Source organism: Manis javanica, chromosome 5 (genome assembly GCF_040802235.1).
Source record: "Manis javanica isolate MJ-LG chromosome 5, MJ_LKY, whole genome shotgun sequence".
Classification (NCBI taxonomy): domain Eukaryota; kingdom Metazoa; phylum Chordata; class Mammalia; order Pholidota; family Manidae; genus Manis; species Manis javanica.
This window is the reverse complement of record NC_133160.1, coordinates 51,437,539-51,457,757: the sequence shown is the minus strand read 5'-3', so window position 1 is coordinate 51,457,757 and position 20,219 is coordinate 51,437,539. Positions and strand designations below refer to the sequence as shown.

Below are 20,219 nucleotides of genomic sequence, written 5' to 3'. Positions count from 1 at the left end.
TACTATTAAAGTAACCCTGGGCTCCTGTTTGGTGATGGAAATGGTTGGGCGAGAAGCCCCCGGGCCCTGTCAGTCTTCTTCTGCCAGCCCCACTACAGCAGCCTTAGGATGGGGGTTGTTCATCCAGCCTCCCCTTTGGGTGGCTGGGCAATCAGACCCCCAGTGGCCCTTTTTGTCGGCATCTGGGGCATGGGGTGGTAGGAGATCTGGGGGAGGGTCATGCCCTTGACCAATGCCCTTCTTTTCCACACTTGAAACAAGCTCTTGGGGGGGGGCTTGTTTGTAGAGGGGCACCCAGGTTGTGGTTTTATCAGCTGGGCCAACATTTGGAAATTGGCCTGATCAGCCTTTTGTTTACAGCATTCTTTCTCCTCCTCCCGGTTATGGAAGACTTTAAAGGCTACTGTTAGGATCTCAGTCTGTGGGGTAGCAGGGCCCTGTTCTAACTTTTTGAGTTTAGCTTTAATGTCGGGGTAGCTTTGAGCTAGGAAGTATGTCATAAGGACATGTCTTCTATCAGGCGTTTCTGGGGCAAGGCTGGTATACTGTAGTAGGGATTGAGTGAGTCTGTCTAAGCTACATCCCGGAGGGGGGGCGATAATTTTGGGAGGCCCTCGGGACCGAGTCTGAGGGGGACTGAAGGGTTCTGGCTCAGTCTGTGGGGGAGTGACGCGGTCCAGCTGTGCCTAGTCGAGCAGGTGAAGAGGGGGTGAAGAAAATAAAGATAGAAAGAACTGACACTCCCATGTGTCACCAGCCAGCAGCCCAGCTGCTTGCTTCTGCTACTCCAGTTGGGCTTGAACTCACGACTCTGAGGTTAAAAGGCCCATGCTTTACCAACTGAGCTACAGCAGGGCTCTAGTTAGTTGCTTATGGAATGTGTAAACAGAATGTTCTTTGTTCTCCATTCCTGCCACATTGGCAAGTGGGGGAAGGGCATAGCTAGAAACAGGGGCGGTGTTTCTACACATCTTCAAGGTCTCTATTTTCAGAGTGAGGAGTCTTGGCTCGTCTTCGAGGACAAGATATGTTTTTGTGGACAGATAACTTCCAAGGACTGCACTGGTTGTTCTCAGCTTGTGCTTTCCCATACTGCGTTCAGACATGGGGGAAGGTACTTTCCCATTCTCCCTACAAACATGTGAGAAGACAAAGGTGGTCCCCAACAGGGGAGAAACAGGTGATGAGGGCAAAGACGGAGGAGGCCCCCGGGACCTAGTTAAAGGGGGGCTGAAAGGCTCAGGCTTAATCCATGGGGGACGAAGGCAGAGGAGGTGAGATGGGGGAGGAGATGGTGGGGGAGAAAGGGAGAAGGGCTGTTGTAGGAGAAGAAGGGGAAGGGAGTGAACGGGAGGCTTCTGCAGGGGTGGCGGTGGTGGTGGAGGAAGGGGGAGGGGCTGTTGTAGGAGAGAAGGGGGAAGGGGATGGGCGGGAGGCTTCTGGGGGAGAGATGGCTTGCAGGCTAGGAGAACTTGGTGGGGGGAGGCAGAAACCTTCGATATAGGGAATCTCCTTCCATTTTTTCAGGCGCTGGCAGTAGTTAAAGAGATTGTTAGGATCGAGTGATGTTAGGATCAAGAGTTCCCCCTGTGGGCCATTGGTTGTTATTGTCCAGGGGGTATGTCGGCCAATCTTGGGAGCAGTATTTGCAGAGAAGTTTTGGTTTTATATCAGGCATCAGGGAGAGGGTAGCCAGATGCTTAAGCAGGCATTCAAGAGGTGAACTTTCAGGGAGGGATGAGGAGGCTCCCATGGCTAAAGGACAGAGAAGGAGACAAACAGGGGAAGACGAACAGAGATCCTCGGACTGGAGGCAGACCACAAGGAGACAAAGGGTGTCCCCGATGATCCTTGGTGGTCTGCGGAAACTTGTATACGAGTCAGAATTTCTTAGGAAGTGTGGGTCGTCACCCAGACTTCCCTAAGAAGGCAGAGTGCTGGAGTCATGATGTACCTAGTACTAGGAATTTTCGGTGGACAGAACGGATTTCGGCAGGCAGGACAGAAGGAGGAAGGGGGAAAAGGGAGCATTCTCATCCACAAAGGAGTCACCTCGTTTATGGCTGTTGGAGGAGGGGCCTGAGGGTCTGCAGCAGCTGTGAAGGCTGGAGGCGGCAATTTATGGCTGTTTTGGAGGGGGACCTGAGGGTCTGCTGCAGCCGTGAAGGCCTGAGGCAGCGATTTATGGCTGTTGGAGGAGGGGCCTGAGGGTTGCTGCAGCCGTGAAGGCCTGAGGCAGGGAGAGTTCTCTCCTCGTCTCCGAGCGTCAGGGCCTTGCCGGACGATCACGGTCAATGGCACTGTGATAGCTTGGGGAAGAGTGGCCCACTCCGGGGGGAAACTTACCTAAAGGCCAGAGAGGAGTGGTGAGTGTGATGAGCCAGCGCCGGAAAAAGAGGACGAGGGCAAGCTGCTGCTGGTGTCGGGGGGAAGACGGGGCCCAGTTGGGGTGTCCCGTCTCCCAGGTTTCGGCACCAATGAAAGGAAAGGAGCGACACACAGCAGCAATTCACCGGAGAATTCCGCTTTATTAGGGAAAGGTGCTGAGTTATATAGGAAGGGGCATGAGCTGATTGAGGTGTCACTTCTACGGGGCTGGTGGCTATTGGCTAGGTGCTGGGAGTGGGAGGGGGGAGAGAGGTCATTGTTCTTCAGGTGGCGCCGTCGGGAACCGAGGACCCAGAAGAGAAGCCGGACGTTTGCCATCTTACGGGTGGGGGCCCTTCAATCCTCACCTCTGGGAACCCTCAATCTGTTTTCTGTTTTTTAGATTAAGATTGATTCAATTTTTCAGATTCCAATATAAGTGAGACACACAAGCTTTTTCAGGTGAAGCAACTACATTGTATTGATCTTGAAATCCAAGCCCTTACATGGTACCTGATTATTATTCAGTGCTCAGTAAATATTGATTATGAAATTTCATCTGAGCCTCACTTTACTGCTCTGAAAAGCTGCATATGTTAGTGACTGGCCTACACCAGCTAAGGGGAGATTTGAGAAAATGCTTTAAAAACTCAAATTTTGTGCAAAGATAAGGTATGCTATTTAAGAGTAGCAGAATGTGCTACCCTAAAATGTGTTATGTTTCCATAAGAATTATTTTGAGCTGAAGACAAGTGAGAAGAAGCAGATAAAGAAATGCTTTCTACTCTCTTCCAATTTGCCTAAAACCAAGACATAAATTTGTAAAGGTGTCCCCCCTTCCCTGTACCAGGAAGAGAACATTCCTATCACTGGAGATTGGGCTGATGCTGAAATGGCTCTGTGCTAATAAACCTGACTCACATGCACATATCTGCCATTAGCTTCCCCATTTATTTTTCCACAGTTTGCTGCACTGGAAACTCAAAGTCCTTTTTCTTTGTCTTGTCACTTCTGTACAAGTTCACTGTCATTTTGCGAAGATGCTATATATATGCAAGTTCTAAGTACCCTTTGAGTTATTCATCACTAAATGCTCCCCTGTATATGCACAATGAACATATTAATAAACTTCAGTTGTTTTCCTTCTTAACCTGTCTTTTATCAGTCTAATTTCTAGGGTCCCAGCCAGAGAACCAGGGAGGGAAGAAGAGAAAATAATTTTTTTTCTGCTTTACATTCATCATGCAAAGATGAATATAGGCAAAAAGAATGAAAAGGGTAGCAGGGAAGAAGAGGTTTCACAATGAGGATACAGTGCTGGTGGCTCCTTCAGCCCGCAGCGTCTGGCAGCAGTCATGTAGGCAGTAACAGCTGACATAATTATCTAATGTTGACTTTGTTTGTTGAGACTGTCTTTTTCTTTTTTCTTCTTTAAAAAAATGTCAAGTTTGATACAGAGTGTTCATTTTTTACTTTGTGGACTAGTGGAAACAGTATTATATCTTTAGAGGGGGAGAAGGGAAGCTCAGGAGACTTAATGGTAGCAGGCATGAATGATTTGGCTTAGTTACAATATTTGATAGACCAACCTTACAGAATCTCAGTTTATATCCACTTTAGATGGTTCATCAAATAGAATATTTTGCAGTGAAACCCAATTTGTAATCTATAGAGACAGAAAGTAGGTCGGTGTTTCTTAGGGCTGAGGTGGAGGGAGACTCTTGGGGAGGGGAGTTGGGGGAGCTATAGCTTCTTGAGGTGGGGAAAATGTCCTAACACTGACAGTGATGGTTGCACATATCTGTGAACATTCTAAAGACCATGTGAAGTACACTATGATGAATGAATTGTATGAATTATATCTCAATAAAGCTGTTAAAGAAACAAACAAAAAGAAACCAAATTTCTATACCTCTAAAAGAAATTACAGTTACAACATTTAGTAAAAGATGTCAAATGTCACATGTAAGAAAATTCAGTATAGCTATTCAAATTCAGGTCAGCATGGGGGATTCCTCAAATAAACCAACTGCTACATCGTTAAGGACTTGGGAGTATGGCAGCTACATGGGATTTTCTATGCAGCAACAATCATCCTATTCATTCCAGGATAACAGTGATAGGAGAGGTGTTTGTTGGGATATGAAAGACCCAGGTTATACGGTACCTTACAGGATTACTCACTAACATGCACAGAGACACACCTAGGCTGCCGGATAAAAAAGCAGGTGAAGCCCTGTAATGTAGACAAAGGGATGAAAATACTTCTGACAATAAAGGACCTTCTCCCTATTTTCAGTTCAGTATTTTATTTCTTGTGGCAAAATATAATGGAAAGAGATACCACTGTAATGTGAATTTCATGATCTGCAGGCTGTGATTGCATTCTTTAGCTCATATTAGAGAAATCTACTTCCAAAATGAAAATGCCCCCCTCTTGGCTTTTAATTTGTACTTAGTTGCCCTATAGCATAGGTTGGCACAAGGGTACTTGGCTACAAATGACAAAGCTAAAAGCAAGACAAAAACCTTTCCCACCTGGATTTGGATAATTTAGTGCATCACCATTACAACTGTTACTGGTGACTGGACACTGTTGAAAGGAGGATCAGAGTGAATTTCCTAAGTACGATTCTGTGGCTGGCAGTCTTCAGACTCTGAAGGGCCACGATGTCCTGGACATTTGTTGACCAGCATATAGAGGGGATATAGAGATAAGAACCAACAGGCACCAATCATCAGAAAGACTCACAAGCTCCTTTCAATTATCCTTGATTAGGAAGAAATGCAGTATAAGGAGTTTAGGAAGACTGTGAAACAATTTTTTTAAGCTGCACAGAAAGGGTTTCAGTTAGCTATCAGGAGTGTCTGCTAATTGAGAAGGCGACAAGCTTGCCCAGTGACAAGGGAAGTTATGCAAGTGGAAGAAATCGTCATCTCTTAGGTATAATTTAGGGATGGGGTGCTCCCAAAGGTGAAGCATGGAGTGGAACAACATTCAAAATTCCTCCCAGACCCAGACTTCAGTATCATCCTCTGGAACAAAACCAGGAAGCGTCAGTGAGGCACAGATGGAGCCAGGTGCCTTGGTGCTTCGTGAGAAGCAGCACAGTGAGCATGCTGCCTTCTCCAGGGATGGTGTTTTATTCTCTGGGGTGAGCTTGGATGTGAGACATGTTCAGGTTTGGCTGGCCTTTATGAATCCTTGGAAAATCCAAAAGATGCTATCAACATTTATTTTTCTGGAAGCTGAGTGTGCTAAGAAAAATCCTGTCCAGACTTGGTAGGTTTCAAACTACAACCAAAACGTCCAAGTGCTAAAAGTGAGAATGTTATTAATTTTGGAAATAAGCCTAATGGCCACCCAATCTTTCTATTTTAAAAACAGTTAGTAGCTGTACTCTTAATTCACTCACAATTGCTTCTGGGGAAGTTACATATGCCTTCCCAAGAAAAGTTGGGAGCCAAATGCTAATTCATACAAAATTTAACTACTGAGGGTGGTTTGGTTTTATTGTCCTGAGAGGGAGCAGGGGGATTGAGTCAGGGGCTTAGAAAGCATCTTGATCAATAGGCACTAGAGCAAATGACATGACTGTCTGCCTTTAATTGTGGGGGTCCTAAAGATTTTGGAGGCCAAAGACATATACCCATGAAAGCACACACATATACACATTTCCCCTCTCCTTTATAAGAACCAGTTACAGCCAGAAATGTGAAAAGTACAAACACTGAGTTAGATTTTCTCAGTCACCAGTATCTGGTACACATATTGAGTTCTTAACTAATGTTCCATGTTCACTGTAATTGACTTTCACCTTTAATGCATTATGTGCTTACAACTCTAGTCTGAAAACCTAATGCACTGCCTTTCAAGATCTAGTTCAAAGCTATAGTCATCCAAGGTGGTTTGTGTTTGGTGGATATACCGTGAAAATCAGCACACAGCTGGCGTGGAGGTAGCTGGTCCAGGGTAGAAAATTCCACCAGTGTGTGACCTCCTAATGCTGTAGAGTCACTCTGATATCCCAAGAGTGATTAGCTCTTTGGCATTAAAGAAAACCTTTGATATCTGATCTGATCCTTCCTTCTTCAGTGACATCTTGAGACTATTAACAATCTCTTTGTTCTCTGCCATTAGAGTGAGAAGCCATAACAGGGAGGTAGCAGTCAAGTGCAGGGGCACAGGGTGGGGAGGCTGGTCCCTGTATCCTGCTTGTCTGGCCTCTTTTAGATGGTGTCTGTGTTCCTCTCACATCTCGCTGTGCAGTGCTCGGATTTGGTGGCCTGGCTTACTTCCTGCCCTTACCACGGCAGCTGGTGTTGCACCAACCACTGGTTTGTGGGCTTCCCTTGAGGAAGCCCTGAGAAGTCTGTCCCAGGAGTGTCAGGCCAGCCAGCTGATGGGGTTCTTTTTGCACTGGGGGAGAGACTAAACTGTATAAACCATACTACTTTAAGGCGCCAGCTTGGTGGTAAGCCAGAATGAATGGCTCTGGCTACTTCCTGTTCTCTCCTAGTCTCTACAGAGATCTGAGTTCACAGAGACTCTGGCCAGACTCCCAGCACTGTTGTCCCCACCAATCCCAGAGCCCCTTTCCTTTGAGAGCTGGGTGACTGTGGGGCAGCATCAGAAAGTGTGACACACAGATGGCCTTGGTGATGGTACAGGTGTGGCGACCCAAGAGGTATGTGCAAGTGGCTCCACCAGCCTCTGCAGGCCTCCTGCCTGCACTCACATGCTGTGACCCAGAGGAGAAGCCTTCAAGCTGCATCTTGGTTCATAGGCAGATATAAGGAATTTGGTGAGAGGGGCGTGATATTATAACTGAGAAAAAGTGGGAGGAAAACTGTCTTCAGATATGGGTGTTCTCTTGCAGCCTTCTCCAGCAACACCACTGCAATGGGGTCAAGAGCACAAAGAAAGTCCAGGTCTGATGTTTTCTCCCTGCATTGCAGGTACTGCAGACAGACAGACATGACAACGCTGTAGGCTGTGCTGTGCTTACCGGGATCCCTAGGGCTTTAAGAATGTTCATCTTGCACATGGGACAGGTGCGATGGTCTAGAAGCCAGGGGTCAACACAGGACTTGTGGAAAAGATGCCTGCAATGAGAACCATACATCTTAGAGTGGCACGGTAACTGCAGAGACCACCTAGTCTACTACAGCCCAGAGACTCGTCCAGGGTCACTCTACTGCTCATTGGCAGAGCCAAGACTTGAACCTCCATCTAGCTCCTGGGCCAAAGTGCTCCCTGTTCCAGCCTTGGTGATACAGTCAAATTTTGTCTGGATCCTAGGAGTATCCTGTATGATTCACAATTGATTCTTCCAGGTTTCAGAAAATGTAGAGAATGTAGAAACAGAGACTGTTTCTCTTTCTCAACAGGAAGAATGTTGAATGGAAAGAATGCAAATGGGGAAACTTACACAGACCTTTCAGAATAACTCAGTAGATGCTACTTGCAAAAATCCAAAGTTTCTTTTCCCACCGTCAGAAGACAACTTCAATATAAAGGCTCATTTCCATTAATTTTGGGGTCTAACACAAAAGGACAGGAGAGAGCCTAACAACAAAATGACATTTTAAAGAAATGCTGTCAAATGTCAAATCAGAAGCCAGAGTGAAAGGTAATGTAACCTTTAGTGTTTGTATGGCTGATGCGCTCAACTCTATATTGCCATGTTTCTTTGCCAGTCTTTGTGAGTCTTCACCTGAGAGGCAGGATAAGGGGGCTTCAGGAGGTGCAGGGAGCCTCCTAATTGAACTTTTTCTCAGCTTGGCTCTCAAGAGCTCACTCACAGTTATCAGGGGCTGCTTGAGCCAGAAGCTTCTTTTCTCACTCACAAGATTCTAGGCCATAGGCAGAAGCAGTCAGAACTTCCCGTCTGTGGCAATCAGAGAGAGAATTGTCTGTCTTAAGTCGGAGGGCTTCCTTAGAACATTCTGTCCAGGCCTGACTCTCTCTCCTCAGTGATGCGCTATTCTTGGAATACTTCTGCTCTCAGCTTCTTTTGTTCTAACAGTTTTTCTGTGTTGGAGGGCTTAGGCTCAAATGCTTAAAAAGGACCCCCAAATTAGAGAAGGGTGCAAGAACTTTAAGACTGAAATTGAGAAGAACTCATGCATCAAGGATGGGATTCACTGTGCACAGGATATGCTCATCCTGGGGATCAGAAAGAGTGCAACCACCTGACTGTCTCACCATGTCCCCAGATCACTGCTTAGAGTGCCTGCAGATGCACTGCTTGGGAGATGTGTATTGTATTCATTCATTCCTTTATCCAAGTAGTACTGCCAAGAGTTGTGCTTAACACTGGTAATCAGCACCACAGTGATTTGGCTCCTTCCCTTAGGCAGGAGAACAGGAGAGGCAGACATTAATAAAATAGTATAGCTAAACAACTTAATGATAATAGTGCAAAGAGTCACATCAGAAGCACAAGGAGGTTGGGGAGGCACATGGCTGGAAGATTTACCCTAGTGCAGGTTCTCAGGGACAGTTTCCCCAAGGAAGATGGAAAGCGAACACCTGCAGGCTACACAGACCTCACCCACGTGAAGCAGATGGGGGAAGAGGGCACCCTATGCAGAATGACCAGCCTGTACAAAAGGCCTGAGCTGGGCACTGGCAGGAGGAGGGTGTCAGGGCCGCAGTGTGAGGGAGGGGCTGAACGGGTACGGAGCCAACCCCTGCCCTCCTGAAGCAGTAAGGACCTCTCTGTGTTCAGGCTCTACACTCAGGGAACAAGTTCCTTGTCTGAGCTTGCTCACCAGCTGGTGTTCCTTCAGGAAAAATGTCAAACATTCTGGTTCCTTTGACCATTCTTGAGAGTCAGCCTCTCTTGTGTTCCCTCCATCTGCCCTGGAGTCAGAATGACAGCAGGGCTAGTCATTAGCTGCTCTAGCTCACACGAGTCACTTGGTACCCTCAAATGGCATGTGCCTCACCTGCAAGATGGAGATATACCTCCTTAGGTAGAAGGCTTCCCTGAGTCTGCAATCCACTGAAGAGGAGAGTGACTCTGGAACACCCTGAGGTATTCCTCTCCCTGCACCGGGCATTCTTACCTCTCCTCTGCGATGGCTGGTTTGTGTGTCTACTCGGCTTGGCTACAGCAGCCAGTTACCCCGTCAAACACTAACCTAGGAGTATCTTACAGATGTCGTTAATATCTACAATCCATTGACTTTAAATTAAGGCAATTATCCTAAATAATCTGGGAGGCCTTTTCCCATCAGTTGAAATGCCTTAAGAACACAACAGAAGTTTCCCTGAGAACGAAGAAATTCTGTCTCAAGGCAACAGCACCGGCCTCTGCTCAAGAGTTCCCAGCCTGTAGGCCTGCCCGCCACATTCCAGATTTGCCAGCCCCTACACTCACATAAACCAATTCTGTGAAAAATCAATGCCTCGAAAATGCTCTCAAATAAATAAATAAAATACACAAATATTAAAAACATAAAAAGTATGTGTGTATATAGATATAGATTTATATAATATACGTTATAAAAATAGAGGGGGATGTAGTGGGATCCTGTCTCTGGATCATCCCAACTGATATACCTTGTGATGAGAATATAAACTCCAGGAGAGCAAAATCCCTGTTTGCCCAACTCACTGTTGTATCCCCAGCATCTAGACTAGTTCCTGGCACAGAGATGAAGCTCAAGAAGTAGTTGCTACATGAATGGATATTTACCTAAGGAGCTGGCACCCCTCACTGCCTGCACACAGTCAAGTCCCAGGGACTCACTCTTTCTAAATCTCTCCCATGTTCATGGCTTTGCTTCTTTGCTCAGTGCAGCTCCCTCATTAATAATCTCATTTGCTTTCTCTCTGTATTACTTCAGTAACATCTAAGCTCTCCATGCCACCAGTGTTTTCCTGTTCTTTTCATCCCACTCATCTCTGCCAGATTTATCTTCCTAAAATAAAGTACTAGTTATGTCACCCCCTCATTCCATTCTGTTCTGTGCTAGAAGCAGGGTACAAAGATGAATAAGACAAGGTCCCTCCCTTTAAGGTAGTATCAGAGTCCTTCAGTGGGTCCCTGTGAACTACAGTGTAAAGGACATTGAAAGTCCCCCTTCCTGGATCCATCGTGTTCTGGCTGTTTGATCTTAGGCAGGTCTTAGCTGTCTGAGACTCAGCTCCTCATCTGTGAAATTTTCTTATAGGTATGGAGTCTGTGAATTTGTGAGTGTGTGTGTGTGTGTGTAAGAGGGAGAGAGTGAGGGGGGAGAAGAAAAGGAGGGTAGGGAAGAGAGAGAGGAATATAAGTAATACCCACAAAACTTAAAACATAACCCCTGGCCCTCCTTAACTGTAAGCTACCATTAATCTTATTAATACCACTGTATTGCATCTTTTTTTTTCAAATATTCTATTATTACTCTGATCTCTACTCTTTAGAATATACTTTCTAATGTTGAAAGCAAGTAACTGAAAATTTAAAAAAAAATCAGAGGGAGAACTAAGGCAAAAAAATAAAAAAAACTGCTGGAGCAACACAGGGAGACCATGCCCATCAGTAACTAACAGGCACTTACTCCCAGCATCGTGTTTCTTGTGTCAGCCATCAAACACGAAGACCATATCTTTAGGATTGGGACTACACAATGATTCCCTCCCAAATGGGAAGATAAATAAGTTACCAAATAAATAAGCAAACGGATAGGGAAAGAATCTGGAGCTTAGTGAGATGCACTAACAGTTTAGTAAACATCTCTAAGGCAGAGTCAGTCTCAACTCATCCTGTTGGTACAATTTGTCGAGCACTGTCCCTTCTCATGTTTCAACACAGGCTGTGTGGGAGAGTAAATACAGGGGAACAATGGGACAACATACTCTGTCCTTTCACAATCCTGACAAGCTGGAGAAACAAAAGAGGATTGATCAAAACTCTTCTCCTTTCTCATTCATCAAAGGGAAGCAAACATTTGAGAAAGAGTTCTCCAAACACCTAATGAAAGATGATGATGCCAAGATGATCATGAATAATAAAACTAATTCTCACACTTTTGGCTGTAATCACAGATTCATTTCCCCATCTATTAATTCTTGTTTTCTATTGTCTTTTCACTTATATGTGTGATGCCCTCCTAGTTAAATGACTACCCATGAAGGCAGGAGGCTGCTCTGGTCTTTCCATCTCATTCACTTTTGTAGGCTTTATCAGACCCTGCCACCTTGACACTGAAGTTAGGATCCTGTGGCTTTTTTGTTGGCACCAGTGCAAGCTGTTTTAATCCCTTCAGTGAAATCAAAGAACCCGAGTTACGTAGAGGCCTAAGAAATCCCATTCTCTCAGCCAACACTGACTATTCAAATAAGATATATCCACTAGTTCTACAAGCAGTCAAAATGTTTCTTCAGAGCATTTGAATCTTATTTGCAAAGTTGTCAATGAAGTAAGAGTGAGTTTTTAATTAATAAAAACATTTTTATTAATGGTTTTTTATTTTTATACACATGTATTTAATGTATTTTTATTTAATGCACAATACCTATTGGTGATTGAATGCCTACAATGCACTGGCATGTTACATACATTATTAATTCACAATAGCTTTATGAGGCAGAAATTATTATTAAGGAAGCTGGAGCTCATTAAAGTAAATTAAATTATCCAAAGAGCTGGTAAACTGCAGAGCGAGGGCTCAAATCCAGTTCTGCCGTCAGTGTTTATACCCAACTCTACACTCCACTAGTGGACCTTGTGCTGGGAGTGAGGAGTGCCCGCTCCTTTGGTGAAAGGAGCTTCCATGTACTGAAGTTTCACAGGCAAGGGGGCATAAGTTGGAGGAATTCAAATTTTTATTCTTTCTTAATGTATTCTTGTGCTCTAGCTTCAAGGAGGCAGTACCTTAGTTACAGGGGTTGGAGAGCAAGCAAAACCAAAGGGAGAAGTAATCTGCCTTAAGTGTATTCAAAAGCTGCCAAATATTGGCCTCATCAGGCCTATACTTAGATACCAGCCTGCATGATTTAATTGTGAAGAGGATGACCCTGGCCTGTAAATGCTTTGTGCTTCCCCATTCTCCACTGCTCAGTGAAGCTATAGATGTTGAGTTAGCAGCTCCATCACTTTTCCACAAAATTTTCCAGTTTCTCTCATGAAGCACCACAGAAAGTAATGCTCACTTTTTTTCAAGGCTCTTCTCTACCTAGTCTGTTTTCTCTTTCTTACCTTAGTTTTCTAAGATGTAACTATGATATCATTCCCCAGTCTTGAAATGCTTCAGCTGTTCCCCACTGCCTATACCATAGAGCCAAAATGCCTGAACGCAGTGCACAAGGAAGGCTCGCCCTACTTGGCCCTTGCCACGCCTTCCATATGGCTCCACGCTGGCTCCACGCTTACCCCACACACTCATTGTAATTCTAGAATGCCCTTCTCACTTTTTTGAGGGATGTGCGTGTATGTGTTAAATCTTGCTCATATTTCAAATTATAGCTCAGATGTCCCTTCTCCTCCCTGAACATCACATACCCTTTCTCCAAACCCCGCCATGGAGTTAAGTATCTTTTCCTTTTCTCCCTGTTGTGGTTTCCCACATATGTTGCAGCAGCTGGGCATGTGCTCTGAATTTAGGTTTTGAAGACCACTCCTTAGCTTTGTGACCCTGAGCAAGTAATTTAACTTGCCTATGGCTCAGTCTTTCCTGTCTATGTTTTGTGACAATATCTCTTATGGCAACAACTCTCTGAGGTAATATTATTTGCAATAACCCTGCAGAGGGTTGTTACTACAAGTAAAGCATGAAGGACATAAAGAAGAACAAATGAAGTCTGATATTAGTAGAAGGAAGAAAATAAAAAAAGGTCAGAGAGGAAATAAATGAAATAGAGATTAAAAAGACAATAGAGTAGACCAATGAAACTAAGAGTTGGTTCTTTGAAATGAAACTAAGAGTTGGTTCTTTGAAAATAAAAACTAAATTGACAAGAATTTAGCTAGACTCACCAAAAAAAATAAGGTCTTGAATAAAATCAGAAATGAAAGAGGAAATGTTACAACTGATACCACAAAAAAAACAAAGGCTCATGAGAATACAATGAACAATTTTGTGCCAAAAAATTAGGCAATCTAGAACAAATGGATAAATTCCAAGAAACATGCAACCTACCAAGACTGTATCATAATGAAATAGAAAATCTGAAGAGAGTGATTGTAAAGAGATTGAATCAGTAATCAAAAACCTCCCAACAAATAGAAGTCCAGGATCAGATGGTTTCACTAGTGAATTTTACTGAACATTCAAAGAAGAATTAATATCAATACTTTTCAAACCCTTCCAAAAAACAGAAAAAGAAGGAACTCTTCAAACTCATTTTATGAGGCCAGCATTACCCTTACACAAAACCAGACAAGCATACCACAAGAAAAGGAAATTGCAGGCCAATATCCCTGATGAACACAGATGGAAAAATCCACAGCAAAATATTAACAAACAAAATTCAACAACACATTAAAAGGCTCTTGTACCACAATCAAGTAGGATTTTATTACAGGGATACAAGGGTGATTCAACATCTATAAATCAGTCAATATGATACACAACATTAACAAAATGGTTAAAAATCACACGATCATCTTAATAGATATAGAAATAACATTTGACAAAATTCAACATACATTTATGATAAAAACTCTCAATAAAAGGTATATATAAGAAACATACTTCAATATAATAAGGTCCATAAATGACAAGCCCACAGATAACATCCTACTCAACAGTAAAAAGCTGACTTTCCTCTAAGATCAGGAACAAGACAAGGATATGCACCCTTGCTACTTTTATTCAAAATAGTACTATAGATCCAAGCCATGAAAATCAGACAAGATAAAGATTTAAAAGGCAACCAAATTGGAAAAGAAGAAGTACTCTATATAGAAAACCCTAAAAACTCCAACAAAAAACTGTTAGAATAAATGAATTCAGTAAAGATGCAGGATACAAAATCAGTACACAAAAATTTGTTCCATTTTAGATACTAATAACTATCACAATGATCCCCCCTACAACTGTATAAAAAAATAACAAAATACTGAGGAATAAATTTAGCAATGGCAGCAAAAGACTTGTATATGGAAAACTACAAGAGACTAATGACAGAATTTTTAAGAAGAGACAAATAAATGGAAAGATATTCCATACTTCTGGATTGAAAGAATCACTATTGTTAAAATATCTATACTACCCAAAACAATCTTCAGATTTAATACAATCCCTATCAAAATTCCAATGGCATTTTTCAAAGAAATATAATAATCCTAAAATATGTATAGAACCAAAAGAACTCTCAAATAGCCAGAGCAATCTTCAGAAAGAAAACAAAGCTGAAGGTATTATGCTCCCTGGTTTCAAACTATGTTACAAAGCTATAGTCATTATATATACAAAGCTATAGTAATAATACAGTATTATGGTGTTGGCATTAAAAACAGACACACAGATCAACAGAATAGTCTATAAATAAATTTCTGTATATATGGTCAATTAATTTATGATAAAGGAGCCAAGAATACAGTAGGAAAAGGATTGTCTCTTTAATAAATGGTGCTGGGAAAACTGAACAGCCACATTCAAAGAATGAAACTTGAGTGCGATCTTACACCATACACAAAAATTAACTCAAAATGGATTAAAGACTTGTATGTAAGAACTGAAACCATAAAGGTCCTAGAAGAAAACATAGTCAGTAAGCTCCTTAACATAGGTCTTGGTGATGATTTTTTGAATCTGACATCAAAAGCAAAAGCAACAAAAGCAAAAATAAACAAATGGGACAACATCAAACTAAAAAGCTTCTGCACAGCAAAGGAAATCATCAACAAAATGAAAAGGCGGCTTAGTTGGGAGAAGATATTTACAAATCATACAACTGATAAGGGGCTAATATCCAAAATATAAAAACAACTCATACAAATAGCAAACAAATGAACCAATCTTATTAAAAAATGGGCAGAAGATCTGAATATCTGAAGGGACTTTTTTCCCAAGAAGACAAGCAGATGGCTAACAGGTACATGAAAAGATACTTTACATCATTAATTATCAGGGAAATGCAAACCAAAACTACAATAAGATATTACCCACACGTGCTAGTATGACCACACAAAAGAAAAGAAATAACAAGTGTTGAGTATGTGGAGAAAAGGGAAACCTTATGCACCATTGGTGAGAAAGTAAATTGGTACAGTCCCTATGGAATCTGCACAGTGGTTCTTCAAACAATTAAACACAGAACTACCATATGATGAAGTGATCCACTTCTGGGTATCTACCAGAAGAAAATGAAAACATCAACTCAAAAAGATATATGCACCCTCATGCTCACTGCAGCATTAAGTCCAATAGCCAAGATATGGAAACAACCTTGAGTGTCCACTGACAGAGGAATAGATAAGCAAGTTGTGATGTATACACACACATGCACGCACACACACACACTGAAATGTTATTCAGTCATAAAAAGGAATGAAGTCTCACCATTTGCAACAACATAGATGACTTGTGAGGGCATTATGCTAAGTGAAATAAGTCAGACAGAGAAGACAGATACCATATGATCTAACTTAAAGGTGAAATCTACAAAAAACAAGAATAAAAAACTAGCTCATAGATACAGAGACAGATGATGGTTGCCAGAGGGGGTAGTGGGAGAAATAAATCAAGAAGGTCAAAAGGTAAAAAGAAATAAGAGAGAAATAACTTTGTTATTGCTTAGCTAATATTATTCCAATGAATTGAAAACCAGTGATTGCATGTTGAGCTTACATCTGACACCTTAAAAATTACTTCATTTATTCTAATATATTTTCAACAGATAAGTATTCTATTGGCAAAAATATTCTTTGTTGATATTTTGCCCAAATTTTTTGAAGACTTCAGATGACTGTATTAAAACACTCGCAAAAATACTTCCATTAAAATCAGGAAAATGGAAATTAAAACAATGTGATCATTCTTGTTCATAATTGGCATTTATTTTTATATTCAGTAGTAGTTCATGCTGGCAATGATGTAAACAGTCATATACTTTTGGGGTGAATTTTGGTCTAACTTTTTGTAAAGGTAATATGGCAGAGTGAATCAATATTGAAAAGTACATCTTCTTTGATGTAGTGAAAAAAAGACTCAGTATAGATTTATGTTTTCAAAGTAAGAATAAATTTTAGAATATTACCTGGCTTATAGCAAGTTAGAGTGCCACAGTTTTTAAAAAGCTTTTTTTCATATTTGGGTGAAATTAAAAGTATTTTAACAACTGCTGCAGCATGGACACCGACCAATCAGAATGGTTGCCAGCTATAAACAATGAGCACAGCCCTGCAGAGTCAGTGTTCACCCGGTTTATTGTTCTATGTCCCAAGTGCTTTTCTGATACCTTGGAGGGCAGTGATAAACTCTCTATTTATTTCTAAAACTTAGTAGAGTACCTGGAATAGGATCTTCTCTCAGTATTCTTTGCTGAAAAAACGAATTCTGAAAGTCCATTTTCCCCAAGTTATTATTTAATTAATAGTAATTTAGTTCCTATTCCTTGCAAGTGAGCTTTCTATAGTACAGCTAACTCTGGAAGCACTTGAGTTAATTTTTATGACTTTAAAACATGAATGATAGGCGGGGCCAAGATGGCGGCGTGAGTAGAGCAGTGGAAATCTCCTCCCCAAAACATATAGAGCTATGAAAATAGAACAAAGAAAAATCTTCCTAAAATAGAGACCACAGGACACAGGACAACATCCAGACCACATCCACACCTGCAAGAACCCAGCGCCTTGCGAAGGGGGTAAGATACAAGCCCCGGCCCGGCGGGACCCGAGCGCCCCTCCCCCTGGCTCCCGGCGGGTGGAAAGAAACCGGAGCGGTTTTTTTTTTTTGGCGAGTGCTTTTTGGAAGCCTTAAAGGGACAGGGACCCCGTTCCTAGGGAGGCAGGGTGGCGGGACCGGTGAGCGGGGACCTGGGACCGGCACTTGAGGACGGAGGAAATTGCGAATTTCCCCCCTTTTTTTTTCTCTTTTTGACGAGTGATTTCTGGAAGCCATAAAGGGACAGGGACCCTGGTGCTAGGGAGGCAGGGCAGCGGGACTGGTGAGCGGGTGCCAGGGACCGGCGCCTGAGGACAAAGAATATCGCGCATTTTTCCCTGCGGGACCAGTGGGTGGGTGCTTTTTGGAAGCCTTGAAGGGACAGGGACCCTGGTGCTGGGAGGCAGGGCAGCAGGACCAGTGAGCGGGTGCCTGGGACCGGGGCCTGAGGACAAAAAAAAAATCAAGTGTTTTTTCCTTATTTTTTAATTTTTTTATTTTTTTTCTGTTCCCTCTCTCATTGTTGCTGTTGTTGTTTTGGTTTGGAGAGTGCTTTTTGGAAGTCTTAAAGGGGCAGGACAGGTCACTTAGACCAGAGGCAGGGAATCTGGGGATCTCTGGGCACTCTAACCCCCTGGGCAGCAGAGAGCACAGAGGCCCCTTATGGAGATAAATAGCCTCCCAGCTGCTCCCCCTCCAATGGGGCTCCACCATTTTGGAGGAGCAGCCCCAGACAGGCCATGCCCACAGCAACAGCGGAGATAAACCCTATAGCAACCGGGCAGGAAGCAGAAGCCCTGTCTGCACACAGCTGCTCAGCACAAGCCACTAGAGGTTGCTATTCTCCCAGGTGAGGAAGGCCAAAAACCAACAAGAAGAGAAGCTCTTCCAGTGGTCACTTGTACCAGCTCTGCACACTATCTCTATCACAATGAAAAGACAAAACTACAGGCAGACAAAGATCACAGAGACAACACCTGAGAAGGAGACAGACCTAACCAGTCCTCCGGAAAAAGAATTCAAAATAAAAATCATGAACATGCTGACAGAGATGCAGAGAAAAATGCAAGAGCAGTGGGATGAAGTCCGGAGGGAGATCACAGATGTCAGGAAGGAAATTACAGAAGTGAAACAATCCCTGGAAGGATTTATAAGCAGAATGGATAAGATGCAAGAGGCCATTGAAGGAATAGAAGCCAGAGAACAGGAACGTATAGAAGCTGACATAGAGAGAGATAAAAGGATCTCCAGGAATGAAACAACACTAAGAGAACTATGTGACCAAGCCAAAAGGAATAATATTGGTATTATAGGGATACCAGAAGAAGAAGAAAGAGGAAAAGGGATAGAAAGTCTCTTTGAAGAAATAATTGCTGAAAATTTCCCCAAACTGGGGGAGGAAATAATCGAACAGACCATGGAATTACACAGAACTCCCAACAGAAAGGATCCAAGGAGAACAACACTAAGACACATAGTAATTAAAATGGCAAGGATCAAGGAAAAGGAAAGAGTTTTAAAGGTAGCTAGAGAGAAAAAGGTCACCTATAAAGGAAAACCCATCAGGCTAACATTAGACTTCTCAACAGAAACCCTACAGGCCAGAAGAGAATGGCATGATATACTTAATGCAATGAAACAGAAGGGCCTTGAACCAAGGATACTGTATCCAGCACGACTATCATTTAAATATGATGGCGGGATTAAACAATTCCCAGACAAGCAAAAGCTGAGGGAATTTGCTTCCCACAAACCACCTCTACAGGGCATCCTACAGGGACTGCTCTAGATGGGAGCACCCCTAAAAAGAGCACAGAACAAAACACACAACATATGAAGAATGGAGGAGGAGGAATAAGAAGAGAGAGAAGAAAAGAATCTCCAGACTGTGTATATAACAACTCAATAAGTGAGCTAAGTTAGGCAGTAAGATACTAAAGAAGCTAACCTTGAACTTTTGGTAACCACGAATCTAAAGCCTGCAATGGCAATAAGTACATATCTCTCAATAGTCACCCTAAATGTAAATGGACTCAATGCACCAGTCAAAAGACACAGAGTAATAGAATGGATAAAAAAGCAAGACCCATCTATATGCTGCTTACAAGAAACTCATCTTAAACCCAAAGATAAGCATAGACTAAAAGTCAAGGGATGGAAAAACATACCTCAGGCAAACAACAGTGAGAAGAAAGCAGGGGTTGCAGTACTAATATCAGACAAAATAGACTTCAAAACAAAGAAAGTAACAAGAGATAAAGAAGGACACTACATAATGATAAAGGGCTCAGTCCAACAAGAGGATATAACCATTCTAAATATATATGCACCCAATACAGGAGCACCAGCATATGTGAAGAAAATACTAATAGAACTAAAGAGGGAAATAGACTACAATGCATTCATTGTAGGAGACTTCAACACACCACTCACCCCGAAGGATAGATCCACCGGGCAGAAAATAAGTAAGGACACAGAGGCACTGAACAACACACTAGAACAGATGGACCTAATAGACATCTATAGAACTCTACATCCAAAAGCAACAGGATATACATTTTTCTCAAGTGCACATGGAACATTCTCCAGAATAGACCACATACTAGCTCACAAAAGGAGCCTCAGTAAACTCCAAAATATTGAAATTCTACCAATCAATTTTTCAGACCACAAAGGTATAAAAGTAGAAATAAATTCTACAAAGAAAACAAAAAGGCTCACAAACACATGGAGGCTTAACAACATGCTACTAAATAATCAATGGATCAATGAACACATCAAAATAGAGATCAAGGAATATATAGAAACAAATGACAACAACAACACTAAGCCCCAACTTCTGTGGAACGCAGAGAAAGCAGTCTTAAGAGGAAAGTATATAGCAATCCAGGCACACTTGAAGAAGGAAGAATAATCCCAAATGAATAGTCTAACATCACAATTATCAAAACTGAAAAAAGAAGAACAAATGAGGCCTAAAGTCAGCAGAAGGAGGGACATAATAAAGATCAGAGAAGAAATAAACA

At 42.4% G+C, this 20,219-nt stretch overlaps 1 protein-coding gene across 2 annotated transcripts in view; it reads right to left on the bottom strand.

Moving 5' to 3' along the window:
• Positions 1-20,219, bottom strand: part of RNF150 (ring finger protein 150) — a 309,572-nt gene that overhangs the window by 59,059 nt on the left and 230,294 nt on the right. For both annotated transcript variants that reach the window (XM_073237012.1, XM_073237013.1), the window contains exon 5: positions 7,377-7,473. In XM_073237012.1, the coding sequence (XP_073093113.1) occupies positions 7,377-7,473 (97 nt within the window). The remainder of the gene's footprint in view (positions 1-7,376; positions 7,474-20,219) is intronic.